Consider the following 16,409-nt stretch of genomic DNA (forward strand, 5'->3'; position numbering starts at 1 on the left):
GTGTTTCAATCAAACAAACAATCAGCTGAACAAAAATAAGTTTATTCATTTAAAATGGAAAAAACAGCAATCTGATCGAAAATTCAATCCATTTAAAACCACAACAACAAACTGGTCACATTATACTTTATACAGTTAAAATCACAGATTGTGTATTCAACTATGATTAAAACCTAGAATAAAAACTTGGATTAAAGGAAAGAATAGAACAGCTTGAACAGTTGCTCCACCTAGTGTTGAAATCACATCTCTACATCGTCCTCATTTTTCAGTTTGTTACGGAGGCTATAAGGAGAGAAATACAACATTGTAGATGAATTGTGAAGTTGATTAGCAGCATAATAACCAGATTTTTCATTATCAGGTCCAACCCTAGGATTGGATCATTTGTGTTACTTATTTTTTTTTCTGCAAGAATCAGCCCCGAGCCATATTGTTGGATCTGAATGGGCTCCATAAACACACAAGTGTATTTTCCATTGTGAAAAAGAGGCTATGTAAACATGTTAATGAATTTACAAATGGTGTGGTTCCCCACCTGCTGAGGTAAGAGTGGACGTCGGTGAAGCCGTGGTACTGAGCCAGGGGGAACAGGATGCCGGTCGGACAGCGGCCGTCACGCTGGCGGCAGAAGCTGCAGTTGCAAATGCCACGACAGGGAGGACACCTCCACTCCTGAGGAGAAAAACAAATGGTTTAAACACTAAATGACTGTAATCGGACTATGGATAAGTACAGTACAGGCCAAAAGTTTGGACACACCTTCTCATTCAATGTTTTTCCTTTATTTTCATCATTATTGACATTGTAAATTCATCAAAACTATTAATGAACACGTGGAATTATGTACTTAACAAAAAAATGTGAAATAACTGAAAACATGTCTTATATTCTACTAAGCAAAGGGTGGCTACTTTGAGGAATCTAAAATACAAGACATGTTTTCAGTTATTTCACACTTTTTTTGTTAAGTACATAATTCCATATGTGTTTATTTATAGTTTTGATGCCTTCAGTGAGAATCTACAATGTAAATAGTCATGAAAATAAAGAAAAAAGCCTTGAATGAGATGGGTGTGTCCAAACTTTTGGCCTGTACTGTACCTCATACAACCCTACTTCAAAAATAACCATCCTGCGGTTGGACATAGATTAATATAAAATTGACAAAATGAACATGTCTGTTTGATCGGGTGGTCATCTGGTGATGTTCTCGGTGGCTTTGTTGGATTCTTTGACCCAGAAAATGTAGATTTTGACACCAAGATTGGCCTTCTAAGTAGTTTGGAAGATAAAAAAATAATAATAATAAAATAACCATCCTTTTATTTAAGTTGATATTATTCACTTCTTGTCTTGTGACTAAATGAAGAGTTGATATGTGCTTATGTTTATGTTTAGGCCTGGGTGTGAAAATACATAATTGTGACCCATAAGCTCCAATCTCTGAGTTAAAATTGTGCTGAAAACTTGATTTTTTTACTGATCAATGATGTCCATGTCATTTTAAAACATCTGTTTTGAACCCTGCCCTTAACCCATTGAAGCCTGGAAAGCGGATACGTTGTTTTGTAGTATTTGTATAAGCTCTCAAATACTTTTTGAATTTCATTTCTATCTGCTACAGAGGCTGAAAAATGTATTATTTAGTAGAAGCGTTGACACTTCTGTTGAATTTCCAGAAAAACTTCAGGTTTTAGGGGGTTATTTTAAAATCGCCCAGAGGTTTTACAGACAGTTTCAGGCGTCAATGGGTTAAGTCACTCTTTGTACCTTTGTTTTATAAAAGCTGTCACCCATGCAAGCCTTAACACTTACAATAATAATAAAACAATGAGTGCAAAATGAATCTTTGATGCATCTACACAGGTGTAGAGTGTGTGCTTGTGCGTCAGCAGTCTGACCGGATCAACCAGCGCCTTCCTGACATCCTCTCCGTATCTGTTCCTGAGACACGGCCCGCAGAACTGACCCTGAATCCCACGACACTCCTCGCTGCGGCAGCAAGTCTTGGTGTCAACAGTTTTCTGACGGCACTGATGACAAGTGGAGCCCTGAAAACGCAATAAGAAACCTCACGAGATGGTGGGCAGGTGCATTTTATAACATTTCCCATAAATGTCACTGAAAAAAAGCACTGCAGGTTTATTGTTTATTGTTAAAAAGATCCCCATTAGCTGTCACCAAAAGTGGGACGAGCTAGTCTTCCTGGGGTCCACAAGACAAAACAAAAATCACTTAATTAAACATTGTAGACATTATTATATACGTCATCAGAAATCATTCCGAATATGTTATTACATTCATATCTATTACATTAATTCTCACTTTCATACAGTAACTATGTTAATTCACTACACACAAATTTAAATAGTGCATTCTCAAGTAATAATTAAAAGATACTTTACTATTCAGTTCACGTATATTCAGTGGGCAATTATTCCAATAACTGATAGCACGATAAATAACTGTTCTCTTTAAGGCATTTGATTTTGGACATGGTAACATCATCTGACCACCATTAGCTGACCTTGTCACATAAGAATGAACCTGATCACATCTGACAATTTGGTTATATAGGAAAACAGGTTGAAAAGAATAGACAGTGTTTCTAAAAAATTTTGTTGTATTGCACGCCAACCTGTACTCTACCATTAACCAGGAAAGTGCAGGTGAGAACTCACAGTTTCGCTGTTGTAGACTTTCTCTGTCATGTTGTCTGCCACCAGCTGGATCTCGTCCTCTGTGATGTCCTCCACAGGACGGATTAAATGAGGTTTGCACTTAGAAGGCCGCGGGGTATAACGGCGCGGGGCTCGACGTACCTGGAACACAAAGACTGAGAATTATTTCTTTCCAATGACGTTTTACACTGAAACTGACAAGATACAGATTAAGTTATCTTAACACAGACCAACACAACGACAAATACATGGTCACATCTAACCATTCTACAGAACATATTACAAACATAAAACGGATGAGAAAAACGAGGTAACGACTCACTGAACACACAAATATAAAGAGAGTTTTTATTCTTTTTCCACATCCTGGTCAGTTTTTGTAAATGCTTTTCTATACTGTGGCTCTGGGACCAAGGTTATTATAGTTAACGAAAACTAACAAAATAACGAAAACTAAAACTGAAAAAACATTTCCGTTAACTGAAATAAAAATAAAAACAGAGTTTTTAAAAAAACGATAACTTACTGAAACTGTATTTTGTGGTTACAAAACTAACTAAAACTAACTAAAATTATAGTGAAAATGTCCTTAGTTTTCGTGTTTGTCAACTTTTTTCATTCATAATTCAGTGTTTCTTTTTCAACATGTAGGAACACATGGTAAATATGTTTACTGAGACTGGGATGTCTACACTCCAACCAAAATACAAAACACCCAGAACTGTAAGAGTTAATAACCTTATTGGGGCTGAGATGGATAAACCAAAGGAAATGAAGGCACATACCCATTACAAAAAAACTAAAACTAATAAAAACTAAACTGAAACTAAACATTTTCAAAAAATAAAAACTAAACTAAAACTATCAAACTCACTCTAAAAACTAACTAAAACTAACTGAATTTGAAAACAAAAATTCACAACGAAATTAAAACTAAAACTAATGAAAAATCCAAAACTATTATAACCTTGTCTGGGACAACACAAAAGCCAGATAGTAGCCTACAGCCTGTTACACAGTGCTATTAGAAATGCTTTTCTAGACATTTTCAGCTGGTCGTTGGTAAACGGCAGCACTGACCTCCAGCAGCTCCTCCTCCAGGTTGTACTCCAGCTCTTCCTCCTTCGGGGTTGAAAGCTCCTCGACTCCCCCCATAGAGCGTGTCAGCCTGCGTGACGCACGCTCTGGGTTCCTCCTGGACTCTCCTCCAGCTGCACCAGAGCGTGGTGGACGCTGCATGCAATGGTAAAAAAAAAAAAAAAATCACTTCGATGCATAAAGGTCTGTTTACAAATACGATTACTCAGAACTCTGCTGAATTCTGGAGAGATAAAACGAAGATAGAGGCCATCTTGTTTGCTGAATATGTTTAACCTTTTGTTTACTCTGGACTTTGAGCAAAATATCTACATTTCTGTCCATCATCTCCTTATAATAAATATTAAGGACTGCAAAAATGAACTGGTGTGCGAGAGATTTTTTTAAATCATCTCCTACTCACAGAACTTTTCTCTTTTTTCTTCTGTTTGTCTGCTTGTTTTTTCAGAATCCCCACTCCTCCTGGCATCTTGTGCAGGTCCGCCATCAGCTGAGCCAACTGTTAGAAAACAGGCAGGACAAAATGATTAGAGACATGGCAAATGACAAACATCTGTGTTCAGCAGGGCATATCTTTCAGCATTTCGTGTTTCATATTTTTATTGACGTGTATACAAAAAAAAAAAACAGGGACATACCTACATCAGGGTATATTGGTGTCAACATTAAACATGTTGTACACATCCTTAGATTTAAATTGTATAATTTTAAGAACAAACAGTCTCATAAAACGAAACCAAATAGACTATACAATATTTAGATATTTAAACATAGTCTGTATAAAATGAATAAACTGACCACATAAACATAACAGATAACATACATAAATAATAGTTAAAGGGAGAGGGGAAAAAGGAGGAAGTAAAAAATAAATAATTAAAAAAAGACAAAAAAAAGGAGTGTGGGGGGTTACATCGACACAAAAAGTCCATAAACGGTTGCCATTTATTGTAGAATTTGCTCAAGTTTCCCCTTCTTGAATATCTAATTTTCTCTACTTTTAAAAAGGACATAGTCTCTTTAATCCATTGCGTGCTGAAGGAGCTGTTGTGGATTTCCAGTTCAGAAGGAGGTGACGTTTAGCAATAACTGAGGTAAAAGCTATCACTTCCAATTCTTTAGTAGAATATAGGGTATAATCTTCCGGATGACCAAAAATGCCAATGTGTGGCGAAGTGTGAATATCTTTCAGCATTTTAAACTTAAAGTACTTTTGCATTAAACTAATATAGCAATTACCTAAACTGTAATTTTCATTTTGTCAATCTCATATAAGTCATATCCCCCCGACCAAGAATTAAACACAGAACTGTGAGGGCATGTGGCAATCTACCTAAAATAATATATAGTGATCTTAAATTTGATTACGATCATAAAGCAATACAATTTAAAACTGTACATAGACTGCATTGGTCTAAAGCCAAATTAGTAAATGTTTACACCAAATATACACTAACTGATTGCTGTGGAACAGAAATCTATATTCAAATCCTTTTCTGACATGCTAGAAATACCCATTGAACCTCTTGCCATGATAGCAATATTTGGCATGATACAGCAGGATCTCTGTCTCAATTTTCGATCTATGGATTAGACATCAAATGCATTATCTGACCCGAGAAAAAAAAAAGTTATTATTTAAGAGGCTGTACCTAAATGTAACACTATCAGGTATCCAGTTCTGGATCAGGTAGAAAGGACACCACAGCTTTAAACACATAGCTTCCTCAGTTTTCAAATACTGTATATGTTTGTGTGTTTCTGGATTACCATTGCTTTGTTGGCCTTGATGTTCTGTTCTCTCTTGGCCAGGAAAGAATCAGATACATCATCTCCTGAATCGGATCCTTTCTTTTTAGAAGGAGACGGCTGACCCACTGGTGTCTCTTCATCTTCAAATTTAACATGTCTTCTCTTCTTCGCCTGGCTGGTATTTCCTGCCCTCTTCACCCCTCTCTTTTTTGTTCTCTTAGCTTCCTCCTCTGCTTCCTTCTCCTCTTCTTCATCATCATCATCAGTGGACTTCTGGGTAGAGGAAGCGGAGCGGAGAGCCACCCTCAGCCTGAAGGTTTGGGCACCAGAAGAGGGTTTAGACTTGGCTTTTTGATTCTTGGGGGAAAGGTCAAGCTGGGATTCATCTTCCAACATTGGACTCTGGTGGAAATAAACAGAGATGGTGTCTCATTTGGTTAGTGAAACATCTTACACCTTAGTTTTTAAAGCAAAATTAATCATTTTATTAAAAGATTTAAAAGTCAGCCACCTGTATTTAAGAATGACATATCTTTCCAGGGTAATATTTATGATTTGACAGCGTTTAATCATAAAGCAACCAAACTAAATGCCTTTTCCTAATTTAAGTGAAAAATATGTTTACCATACCATGACAATATGATGCTGATCTGGTAGAATGAGGGCCTTAATTTAAGACAAATGACTCACCTTATCTCGGTGGTCGCTGATTTCACTGTCAGAAAAGCCGTAAAATGTTCGCTCATCATCAGAGTCCTCCGCAAAAACATGCGCCAAAGCTCGCTTTTGAGTGATGGCGGTCATTGCTAAAACTCCTGCCCGAATACAGATATAACGACAAACTGGGCGTATAGCTTTTAAAAAATCGTCTATCGTACGTTTTTAACCGATAATTAGTAAAACTTTACCATCTTCTTGTTGACGGTGACTAACTCGCCTCTGGAGTTTGGTTAAACCCGCCCGCGCGCAGCGACCTGTCCAATTACTCTGATTGAAAACTAGGTGTGCTTGTTTTGAAATGCTAAAAAAAAAATGATAACCTTTCAAGACGCAGTAGTGCCCATCAGTTAATGGCAACTTTTAAAATGTTTGACTACGGTGGCCGTTGAAAAAAAAAACACATATTAAAGACAGTATCCAAGATTACGGAAGAGCATTAGGGCCACACAATAAAAAAAATATTTGAGTTCTGACTTTAAACTTTAAAGTCAGAATTCAAATATTTTTTCTATTCAAATTCTGACTTTAAAGACAAAATTCTGACTTTATTCTCAGAATTTTTACTTTAAAGTTTAAAGTAAAAATTCTGACAAAATTCTGACTTTATTCTCAGAATTTTTACTTTAAAGTTTAAAGTAAAAATTCTGACAAAATTCTGACTTTATTCTCAGAATTTTTACTTTAAAGTTTAAAGTAAAAATTCTGAGAATAAAGTCAGAATTTTGTCTTTAAAGTCAGAATTTGAATAGAAAAAATATTTTAATTCTGACTTCATTCTCAGAATTTTGACTTCAAAATGACTTTAAAGTCAATATTCTGAGAATAAAGTCAGAACTCAAAAAAAAATTTCTTGTGTGGCCCTAATCCTCTTCCGTATCCGTACAAGATAGACTAAACTAATAAAAGAAATAAACATGTTTTCTAAAACACATCAGACTCAGCAGAGGCAGAGCCAAGGATGAGTTTATGTTTTTATCTTGTTTTTTTAAATATTCGTTAGTCATACTGTTAGTGTGGAAATAGTGTTTCTGGAGGCCCATCTTCAAACATAAATTGGCGAAAAGTTAAAAATACTTGCAGTAAATCAGAATTGTCATGTAACACTAAGTCACAATGCAGAAATCATTTTGCAAAAAAAAAAAAGTTACAACTGATCAGACAAAAAATATGAAAGTTAGTCTGCTGTGATGCTAGCTAGCCTCGTAGCTCCTTTGGTTGAGCTAATGTTAACATTTAATGCTAAAGGTTTTAGCATGCTTGCTAATGTGCTGACAATGACTGCAACAAAGATGTGATGTTTAGCAAGCATAAGGCTAATGTTTACTTTGATCACCATCTTAGTTTAGCATTTTAGCATACGAACAAAACCCAAAGAACAATGCTTAAAGGGCAACTGCCAGGTTGACTTTTTTAAATATATATTTTTTAATAATTGTCATTTTCAAAGTTAATGCATCATTCATTTTGTTTTCCAAGACATAGGTGCATAAATTAAGCAATGCTCTTATAAAATTCTGACTGTTTTTTAAATACTGTTTTTCTAAGGCTAGTGGGAATGTCAATGGTTTTGCAGGTATTTGATCATAAAACAAAGTATTGTACATATTAAAGGCTTTGACTTAATGATGACCTGACCATAATGTTGATCTATTTTGACTTTGCAACTCACCATTTTCACTGAAGAAGTAAACAAGCTTAATTGAAAATCATATATTTTCAATATTCATCTCAGTTATTCATAACTTTGATTTAGCAAGTGCTAATAGATTTCCTATGGGAAATGCTATTATTTTCTTTCTATAAGCTATTCTGTCTTTTTCATTTTAGAATAGGGCTTCCATATATTTTTGAGGGATCGTAATAAAATGAGGCAAAAAAATCCCAGTGACTTTTTCTGTGGCCCTAAAAGAACTGTCAGCTGCAGATAACACCACACTTGAGTGCAGATGGTAATCCTAGTTGGAGATGACTTTGTTGATAGAAGTCCTGTATTCCCACAGCCCATTGTATGGCAGACAGTATATGCTGTCCATGCAGGTGTGTGGCAGTGGGAGTGATGCTGTGAAACGTGGGAAACTCCTCTCACATTCCCAGGACTGATAAATACTCCCTCCCTGCTCGGCCGGTCCTGGCTCAGAGTGGCCATGATACTGCAACAGTGGTGGCAGATTTTTGCTGTGGGTGAGTGAACTCCCTTTAACCTGCATGTGTATGTTACGCTCTCTCTTTTTATTACATGTGGTCATTTTGATATGCCTAATGTAACTCATAATCTTAATAAGCAAATCCTCTCCTTGCAAAAATTAAATTTTGCAATTGAAGAAAAGACATATTTGAGGTGTAACTTAACTCCCTTGATACAAAGCCAATCCTCTGTAAAACCAGATTAAAATCATGCAAGGAAATTGTAGTTAAAGATATATTTTAAGCCTTGTTATTGCCTAACAACAGTGCTGATAAAATGTTCCTGTGACAAGAGTGTTTTTTTTTAGATCATATCAGATTCATCAACAAGCACCAGGGGAGAATGGATGATTTGAGTTTTAATTCAGTTATTCAGAGTTAGAAACAGTGTAACAGCAGCGAACTATTGAGTGCAGAGGCGTTGCAAGGAATATTTTGGCTCCTGAGAAGATGCACATTTGGTCTTCTTCTTGACTTAGCCACAAACAAATCAACAGGACTCAGTCATAGACTGAGCTAAATTTCTCACAATTTAAAAGACAATACATTTTCAGATATTCTAAGTCATATTGACTCCAATAAATCTTCCTTTCACAAGAGATCTATCCCCAAATGAGATCAATCTTCTCATTCTTTAACACTTAATGATAAAGCTGTAGCTAGTAGTAATTTGCCAGTCTTACTGTTGCCATAACCAGAGAGAAAAGGTCATTTTTACAGCTAAAACAGCATCTGTTTGTTTTTCTACCTCTCTCCAGGGTGCATTTTCATATGCACCTCCAGCCAGTCTGTTCCTCAGAAGCGACTGTGTGCGTTCCAGGTGACTCCTAAGAACAACAGATACAGAACTGCTGGCAACGTGAGTGGGTCGGTGCAGCTCTGTGAGAACACCCAATGCTGCGTGGGCTTTTTTCTGATGATCGATGGCCAGCCAGAGGTTGATGTTCTCGGTAAGAAGCCCTACACTGTAAAAAAAAAAAAAAACCCTGTTGTTTTTACGGTAAAAAAACGGCAGCTGTGGTTGCCAGAACTTTACCATAATAAATACGGTGAAACTTTTTTTGATGTTACGGTAAAATGATATTGGCACTGTTGATTTCACGTTTAAGATTGCCATTTTATTCAAATTTGTACTGTTTCATCAAAAGAAACGCTATTTTGCCATATAATTGACAAGAAAATACTTCATAAATGAAAACGCATAAATGAAAGATTTTACCTTTAAATATTACAGTATACTTTTGTTAGAGATATGGTGTTTAGTTCATTTAACAGTGAGAAAAAGTATTTTTTTTACAAAAGATAAATGCAAAAATTACAGTGGTGGCTTGTATATATACATTTTACAGTGTATTTAACAGTGGAGTAATGTATTTTTAAAAAAAACAAAACTGTAAAAAATACTGTTTTGGCTGATATATAGATTTACAGTGCTTCATTGTTAATGAAACTGAATTAACCCATTTATCATTTTACGTCTTTTACTGTCATGGTTTAGCAGTTTTTCACCGTAAAATCTACAGACATTTTTTACAGTGTAGTTAAATGTAAGATATCTGGGTTCTTTGTATATGGATAACTAAATAATACAGATCAGAATGGTAATGTTTTGACAAGAGTCTAGATTTTTTGGTTTCTCAAATCTGGCTTGTTTATTGACAGTGAGCTGGATCGTGACCCAGACGGTCTACTGTGAACCACATAACATGAAGTCATTTTTATATAGAAAAGACCCACCTTCTTAGATTCATGTGTGTGTTGATAAAATAATTTTCAATGAGAACATGGAAGTCATTGAAAGCTCACCATGATCTACAATATAACATTTTTTAAAATTCAAATAAAAAAAGTGTAAACAAAAAGAACCAAACTTAATTTAGTCTGACAAACGCTTTTTTTTTTTTTTTTTCAAACTTTTTTCATTGGGTTTTGCAGAAGAGAACAACCGTATTAAAACATACAAAGAGTAAATTTGTCATTTTTTATTATAGAAAAAAACGGGGAAAAGTGAAAAGGGAAAAGTCCTTAACATAACAAAAAATTAGGACTGTTTAACACCTGTGGAGCGAGACATGGCATTTAATTTGAAATTGAAATAGGATATTGTCATTTGAACAGTAAACTGTATTAAATGATTAACTGTAGAATACACTTTGCAGAAATTGTTTATGCCAGGGGTTCTCAATCTGGTTATATATTTCTTTTCATTGTCTATTTTCTTACTGTTTTTTCTGTTGCAGCTTGTGACATGGTTGATAAGTCTTGCCCACATGCAACCTGCAAGGCACAAACACGCCTCAACGGTCGCTTTATGAAGTGTTTGTGCAACACAGACCTCTGCAACAGCAACATCACATGGAGCCCGGAGTCGGAAGAGCCTCGGCCTACCTACTCTAATCCTGTAGGTATGATAATTATAAGACTTCTAACTAATCATTGAATATCACTTTATCACTTGCAACCAGCAGAGTGATAACATAATATCCTGACATTTTACCAAAGAAGTTATATTTTAAGTGTTATAATTTGGACTTTTTGTTTTATTGTTAGATAACATTGGGAAAGCTGCTGGAATAATTTTGACTGGAACGTTTGTAGTCCTGTGCTTCCTGCTGATTGCTGTAGCCAGATGGAGAAGAATAATTCAAATGAAAAGTAAGATTCTTTTCAGTTTCAACGTAATCGATACAGGAATGCAAACATTTGACTGTCTACTTTAGTTGGCAACCATTGGAAACTAAACTGAAGTTTGGTGTCCTTATATTATATATGTATATGTATATGTATGTGTGTGTGTGTATATATATATATATATATATATGTATATATGTATATGTGTGTGTGTGTATATATATATATACAGTACAGGCCAAAAGTTTGGACACACCTTCTCATTCGATGTTTTTCCTTTATTTTCATGACTATTGACATTGTAAATTCATCAAAACTATTAATGAACACATGTGGAATTATGTACTTAACAAAAAAGTGTGAAATAACTGAAAACATGTCTTATATTCTAGTAAGCAAAGGGTGGTTACTTTGAGGAATCTAAAATACAAGACATGTTTTCAGTTATTTCACACTTTTTTTGTTAAGTACATAATTCCATATGTGTTCATTCATAGTTTTGATGCCTTCAGTGAGAATCTACAATGTAAATAGTCGCATTGAAATAGAAAAAACGCATTGAATGAGATGGGTGTGTCCAAACTTTTGGCCTGTACTGTATATATATATATATATATTCTGTTTAGTAATAAGGCATTGAAATGCAAGAAATTCCACATTTCAAAGGCTAAAAACAACATGTACCATTTGTCTATTTTTGCATTAAAAATTACTTCAATGATGAAGTTGATCAACTAATGGATTTGTTGACAAGTCTACTTTCAATGACTTACAATTGTTGCTCTTAAAAAGGTGAGAAGATAAATACCAAACGTCTAAGAAAAGCATTCTTCAGCCACATTCCCACATTTTCTAAACCCCGATTCAGTTCTCATGATGTCTTTGTCTGACCTTGTAACTGTTTCATTTTCTCTGCTAGACTGACCTTGGCGTTAATCTCTGCTGTAACGCTCCCCTTTACCTCTGTCCTTTGTTACTCTGCAATCAGATTTTCTGTGGCTATTCAGTCAGGGCTTGTGTTAAATACAAGACCTGTCTACTTGCATTGTTTTAGAGAAAAATCCACCTTCCCTGGATGATTTTGGCGGCTCATTACTGTGTTCCTGCCAAACGACAAAAACCTCAGAGATAGACATCAGCAACATTGAACTGCAGCAGGTAAGCCCAGCTGTCTATCACATGGATTTATACTGAATGGTCAGCAGTGTGCAAAATATTGTTGTTTCTAATCTTTTTCAGATTGTGGGTTATGGACATTTTGCCACTGTTTGGCAGGGGAAATGCCAGGGATCACTGGTGGCAGTGAAAGATTTCCCTGCTGGCCGAAAACATCAATTTACAGCAGAGAAGGAGGTGTATGAGCTCCCACTGATGGAGCATGATGGGATTGTCCACTTCCTGGGAACTGGGAAGAAACTGGATGGAGACAGTTGTCTCATTGTCCTGCAATATGCTGAATGTGTGAGTGGCCACCAATCATTGGAATTTCAAATATCCTCGCAATTTCCTAGAGATCAGAAGTTATTCCAGTAAAACAATTAAAATGCACACACATTGTCACTGACCTTCCAATCAGTGGACAGCTGCTCTACCATTTGAGCCACAGCCTGCCCACTCTCCTTTTTGAAATCTAGCCTTATATCCTTTTTGTACAAACTTTAAATTCTTTCATGTTCACATTCTTGGACATAAATTACTGGCATCCTTTTTCGATTTCAGGGTTCTCTTCACTCCTATCTGTGTAAACACACAACCAACTGGATGTTGTCACTGAAGTTGTGCCAATCTTTATCGCAGGGACTTTCTTATCTCCACTCCGACCTTCACAGACACGGTATTGGCAAGAATATTACTGAACAAATGTGTGTGTGCATGTCTTTGTTGTAGCCTATCAATAGAGAAAGCAAGCATGTGGGTTTATGCACTTATTGTAACGAAAATATTAGACATGACTCAAAATTTGATTTGATTAAACTGTTGTTATCTAACAGATTAGATACATTGTCAAATGTGTCAGATAGCCTACACAGACTGGTGCTAACACCACAGCAAACAGTCGTTATCAATACCACAACAATGTTGTGGTTCCAGATGGTATTATTGGCGATAAACGCAGTATGAGAGCAGTGCACAGCTACGCAACCTGGCCGGCTACCACAATTTGTTGTTGTTTATTGTCGACAAACAACACATCACGTACAGACCCTTTAAAGCTTCATTATGCCAGAGTCCTCACAAACACCAGGAAACTGGACCACTATCACTACACTGGCTTCCTGTGAGTCAGAGGATAGATTTTAAAATCTTACTGCTGGTCTACAAAGCACTGAATGGTCTCAGACCAAATGACATGCTTGATCTGCTCCCTCTCTATGAAGCATCCAGACCCCTTAGGTCATCTGGAACTGGCTTGTTGCGTGTCCCAAAAACAAGAACTAAGCAGGGTGAGGCAGCTTTCAGTTATTATGCTCCTCACCTGTGGAACAAACTACCTGCAGATCTGAGGTCTGCCCAAACGCTCAGCTCCTTTAAATCAGGACTAAAAACACTATTGTTTACTGCAGCGTACTCTTAACTTTAACACTTATCTGCTCTACTCTACTGCCCTTACTTTTTAACTACACAATGTTTGACTTGTGCTTTTTATTATTTTATCTCTTTTTTTATCCTGCTGTATCTTCCCTGTTTTAATTGACTGTTTTTACTGTTTTCAATTGTGTCTTGCTGTTTTTAATGTGTATGTAAAGCACTTTGAATTACCTTGTGTTGAATTGTGCTATACAAATAAACTTGCCTTGCCTTGCCTTATGCAGGAATAGTAATTTACTGCTTGTCATTTAAATCAGGATCATCTTGATATTACATGTCTTTTCTTGCAGATCTGCATAAACCTCCCGTGGCTCACAGAGATCTCAGCAGCTCCAATGTGCTTGTGAAAGCAGATGGTACCTGTGTCCTCTGTGATTTTGGATGCTCAACCATCCTGCGTTCTTGTTCAGGACATCGCCGCTGGCAGAGCCAAGCAAGAAACATGGAGGTGAGACTCAGGGGGAGCCACAACTTATTGTTAATTCACAGTACAGTGAAATTATCAAAAAGTGAATCTCTGCACAATGTGGCTGCTTTTACAGTCATTACAGTTTTTAGAATAGATGAACAACATCTAATACATCAAAACAACCAGTTCACATTGCTGTCTATCTTCAGGGTCATGCTCGGTTGGGCACGTTGCGCTACATGTCCCCTGAGATCCTGGAAGGCTCTGTAAACCTGAGCAGCAGCTGGTGTCTCATGCAGGGGGACGTCTATGCTTTGGGACTGCTGCTGTGGGAGATCTGGATCCGCTGCTCTGATTTATGTGAAGGTAAACTTCCTTTATGAGATAATCATGAAAAGCCATTATTTATTGAAGTAAATGTCCAAATCTTGTGACTCCTGGTTTATTTTGGAGGGGAGGCTCCCAGTAGAAACCTCCTGAATCAATAAACTGAAGAAATCTGGACTGGTTGACTTCAGTGAAGGTGGTTAAGACAACAAGTTCTCTGATCCCTCGCTACTTCACAACGTCACCAAACTCCGTCCTTTTATTCCGCTATTATTTTGATTGAGACACCTAGCAACAACAAATTTCATATTGTGCATTTAATGGGACCGATTTTTCAGCTGAAGAACCCTGCACGTCATAGTAATTGATTAACATTGCATCGATCAGTGCTGTCAGAACTACTGCTTTTTCTTTCCTTCGAGGTTGATCAGCGTATTCAGCTGTATCTCTGTGCACTGATACAATTAACCTTCCTGAATTGCGATACTAAATGAATGTTAGAATTCATGGTAATGTCTCCATCTGCAGGCGGCATTGCTCCACAGCATCTGTTGCCTTATGAATCTGAGCTGGGAGCCAATGTAACACTGGAGAGCCTCGTCCAGTTCGTGTTTCACTTGGACATGAGACCCTCCGTACCCAAACACTGGGAGTTACTACCACAGGTATTCTGCCACAGGTTCTTATTACTTCAACGTACAGTTTTTTTTTTGTATTTGCAAAGTAGAGATGAAGATAAATGTTCTGGATAGCGCCTGATGATAGTAAAATAATGTTTATGTCCTGACTGTGTTCAAAACTTGCAGGGATTTGTGCTGCAGGAGCTCCTGGCAGATTGTTGGGACTGTGACCCAGATGCTCGGCTGACTGCTCAGTGTGTTGTAGACAGGTTAGTCTGTATTCAGTCGTGCCACTCTCCATGACTTTTTCTTCTTTTGTTTTAATATGACATGTTGTAATCTACAGATAAAGGATTTGCTCTGTTCAGCTTGCATCACTACTGTTAAGGTTTTCAGTATACTTCTGCCTTCTTCTTCTTCTTGACTTGGACATTTTTCTAGTCCTCGCTTTATTTCCTTTATATATATTCATAAGCATGTCAGTAATGGCATATTGGAAACACAGTTTTTGAGGGAGAAAGTTTTCTATGTATTGTTAACTGCTTAGTTTGCAAAGTTCTATGTAACTATGTGTTCATAGTAAAAAAAGATTATTTGAAAGATATAGATACTTACCAGCTACTACAGTAGGTACATTTTTGCAGAACAGATGTTTTTTAACTTGTTATAGCAGATGAATCACATGTGGTGCGAATACCATTATCGATGGCTGTCGATGAAAATGAGTGTGAACCCTGCATTGTGCATGCTCGCTCACTGTCACACTGTCATGATTTACTGAGAAACTTGAATTGAACCAAAGCATTGTTAATGTTATTAGTAAAACATTTTCCTACTAGTCTGTGAAAAAGGCTTTTATCTCAAACCCTGTAGCTAACTTACCTACATCTAACAGCCATCACTTTTGCTTTTCCTGTCATTGGTTTGGTTCTGTACAGTTATTTTGATCAATACATTTTGTTTGGCAGAATAATGTTTATTAAAGCTGTACAAACCCCTGTACTGAATGCCTAGCTGTTTGAACCACTGTGGATCCATATTGGCATGGCTTTATGTGTGACTATGGAGTATAAATCAGTACCACAACTCCTCATGCCAAACTATTTTGAAACTTGTGTGTTATTATTTTATATAGACTATACTAGAAGACATGCTATTTTGTGATTATACTGGTGTATTATCGAAATATGAACTGTCCTATATCAGGATAGAAGGTTTTGGCCATAATGCTCACCCCTGGTTTGTAATTTAAATAATAATTGTGTTCAATTACCATCATTTAAAATTAAACTCTTGATTTATCTTGTAAACACAGTGCTTCTGAGATTCAATGATGATAGAAAATTCCTATATATTGGATTATTTTGATTTTTTATTTTTATATAGAAAATACTA

The 16,409-nt window shown here is 36.4% G+C and overlaps 2 protein-coding genes across 3 annotated transcripts; one reads left to right on the forward strand and one right to left on the reverse strand.

The window, feature by feature from the left end:
* Window positions 1–23: 23 nt before the first annotated feature.
* LOC131965118 (cell division cycle-associated protein 7-like) lies at window positions 24–6,560 on the reverse strand. The gene is made up of 8 exons (XM_059328475.1): window positions 6,225–6,560; window positions 5,553–5,936; window positions 4,186–4,281; window positions 3,765–3,917; window positions 2,685–2,825; window positions 1,905–2,054; window positions 539–675; window positions 24–285 (listed from the first exon to the last, which is right to left on the reverse strand). Exons 1-8 carry the CDS (start codon window positions 6,336–6,338, stop codon window positions 243–245), a joined length of 1,218 nt encoding a protein of 405 aa, XP_059184458.1. The 5' UTR covers window positions 6,339–6,560; the 3' UTR covers window positions 24–242.
* Window positions 5,931–16,349, forward strand: LOC131965066 (anti-Muellerian hormone type-2 receptor-like). Of its 2 annotated transcripts, XM_059328471.1 has the most exons (12): window positions 5,931–5,970; window positions 8,255–8,435; window positions 9,197–9,388; window positions 10,679–10,843; window positions 10,989–11,093; window positions 12,124–12,227; window positions 12,309–12,530; window positions 12,789–12,903; window positions 13,949–14,106; window positions 14,277–14,433; window positions 14,923–15,059; window positions 15,201–16,348. In XM_059328471.1, the coding sequence occupies exons 2-12, from the start codon at window positions 8,399–8,401 to the stop codon at window positions 15,315–15,317; spliced, it is 1,509 nt and encodes a 502-aa protein (XP_059184454.1). In that variant the 5' UTR covers window positions 5,931–5,970; window positions 8,255–8,398; the 3' UTR covers window positions 15,318–16,348. The 2 variants fall into 2 exon arrangements, with proteins under 2 accessions (XP_059184454.1, XP_059184455.1); XM_059328472.1 differs by lacking the exon at window positions 5,931–5,970 and having other exon boundaries at window positions 8,384–8,435; window positions 15,201–16,349.
* Window positions 16,350–16,409: the final 60 nt, after the last annotated feature.

Source organism: Centropristis striata, chromosome 3 (assembly GCF_030273125.1).
Source record: "Centropristis striata isolate RG_2023a ecotype Rhode Island chromosome 3, C.striata_1.0, whole genome shotgun sequence".
NCBI lineage: Eukaryota > Metazoa > Chordata > Actinopteri > Perciformes > Serranidae > Centropristis > Centropristis striata.

What these genes read in the sequence shown, in the direction of transcription:
- LOC131965118 (XM_059328475.1), bottom strand. Translation starts at nt 6,338, where the DNA reads ATGACCGCCATCACTCAAAAGCGAGCTTTGGCGCATGTTTTTGCGGAG. An exon ending in TCAGCGACCACCGAGATAAG is followed by an intron (nt 5,937 to 6,224) that starts GTGAGTCATTTG and finishes TATTTCCACCAG; the next exon opens with AGTCCAATGTTGGAAGATGA. An exon ending in TCAAGGCCAACAAAGCAATG is followed by an intron (nt 4,282 to 5,552) that starts GTAATCCAGAAA and finishes GTTTTCTAACAG; the next exon opens with TTGGCTCAGCTGATGGCGGA.
- LOC131965066 (XM_059328471.1), top strand. Translation starts at nt 8,399, where the DNA reads ATGATACTGCAACAGTGGTGGCAGATTTTTGCTGTGG. An exon ending in GCCAGAGGTTGATGTTCTCG is followed by an intron (nt 9,389 to 10,678) that starts GTAAGAAGCCCT and finishes TTTCTGTTGCAG; the next exon opens with CTTGTGACATGGTTGATAAG. An exon ending in TCCTGCAATATGCTGAATGT is followed by an intron (nt 12,531 to 12,788) that starts GTGAGTGGCCAC and finishes TTTCGATTTCAG; the next exon opens with GGTTCTCTTCACTCCTATCT.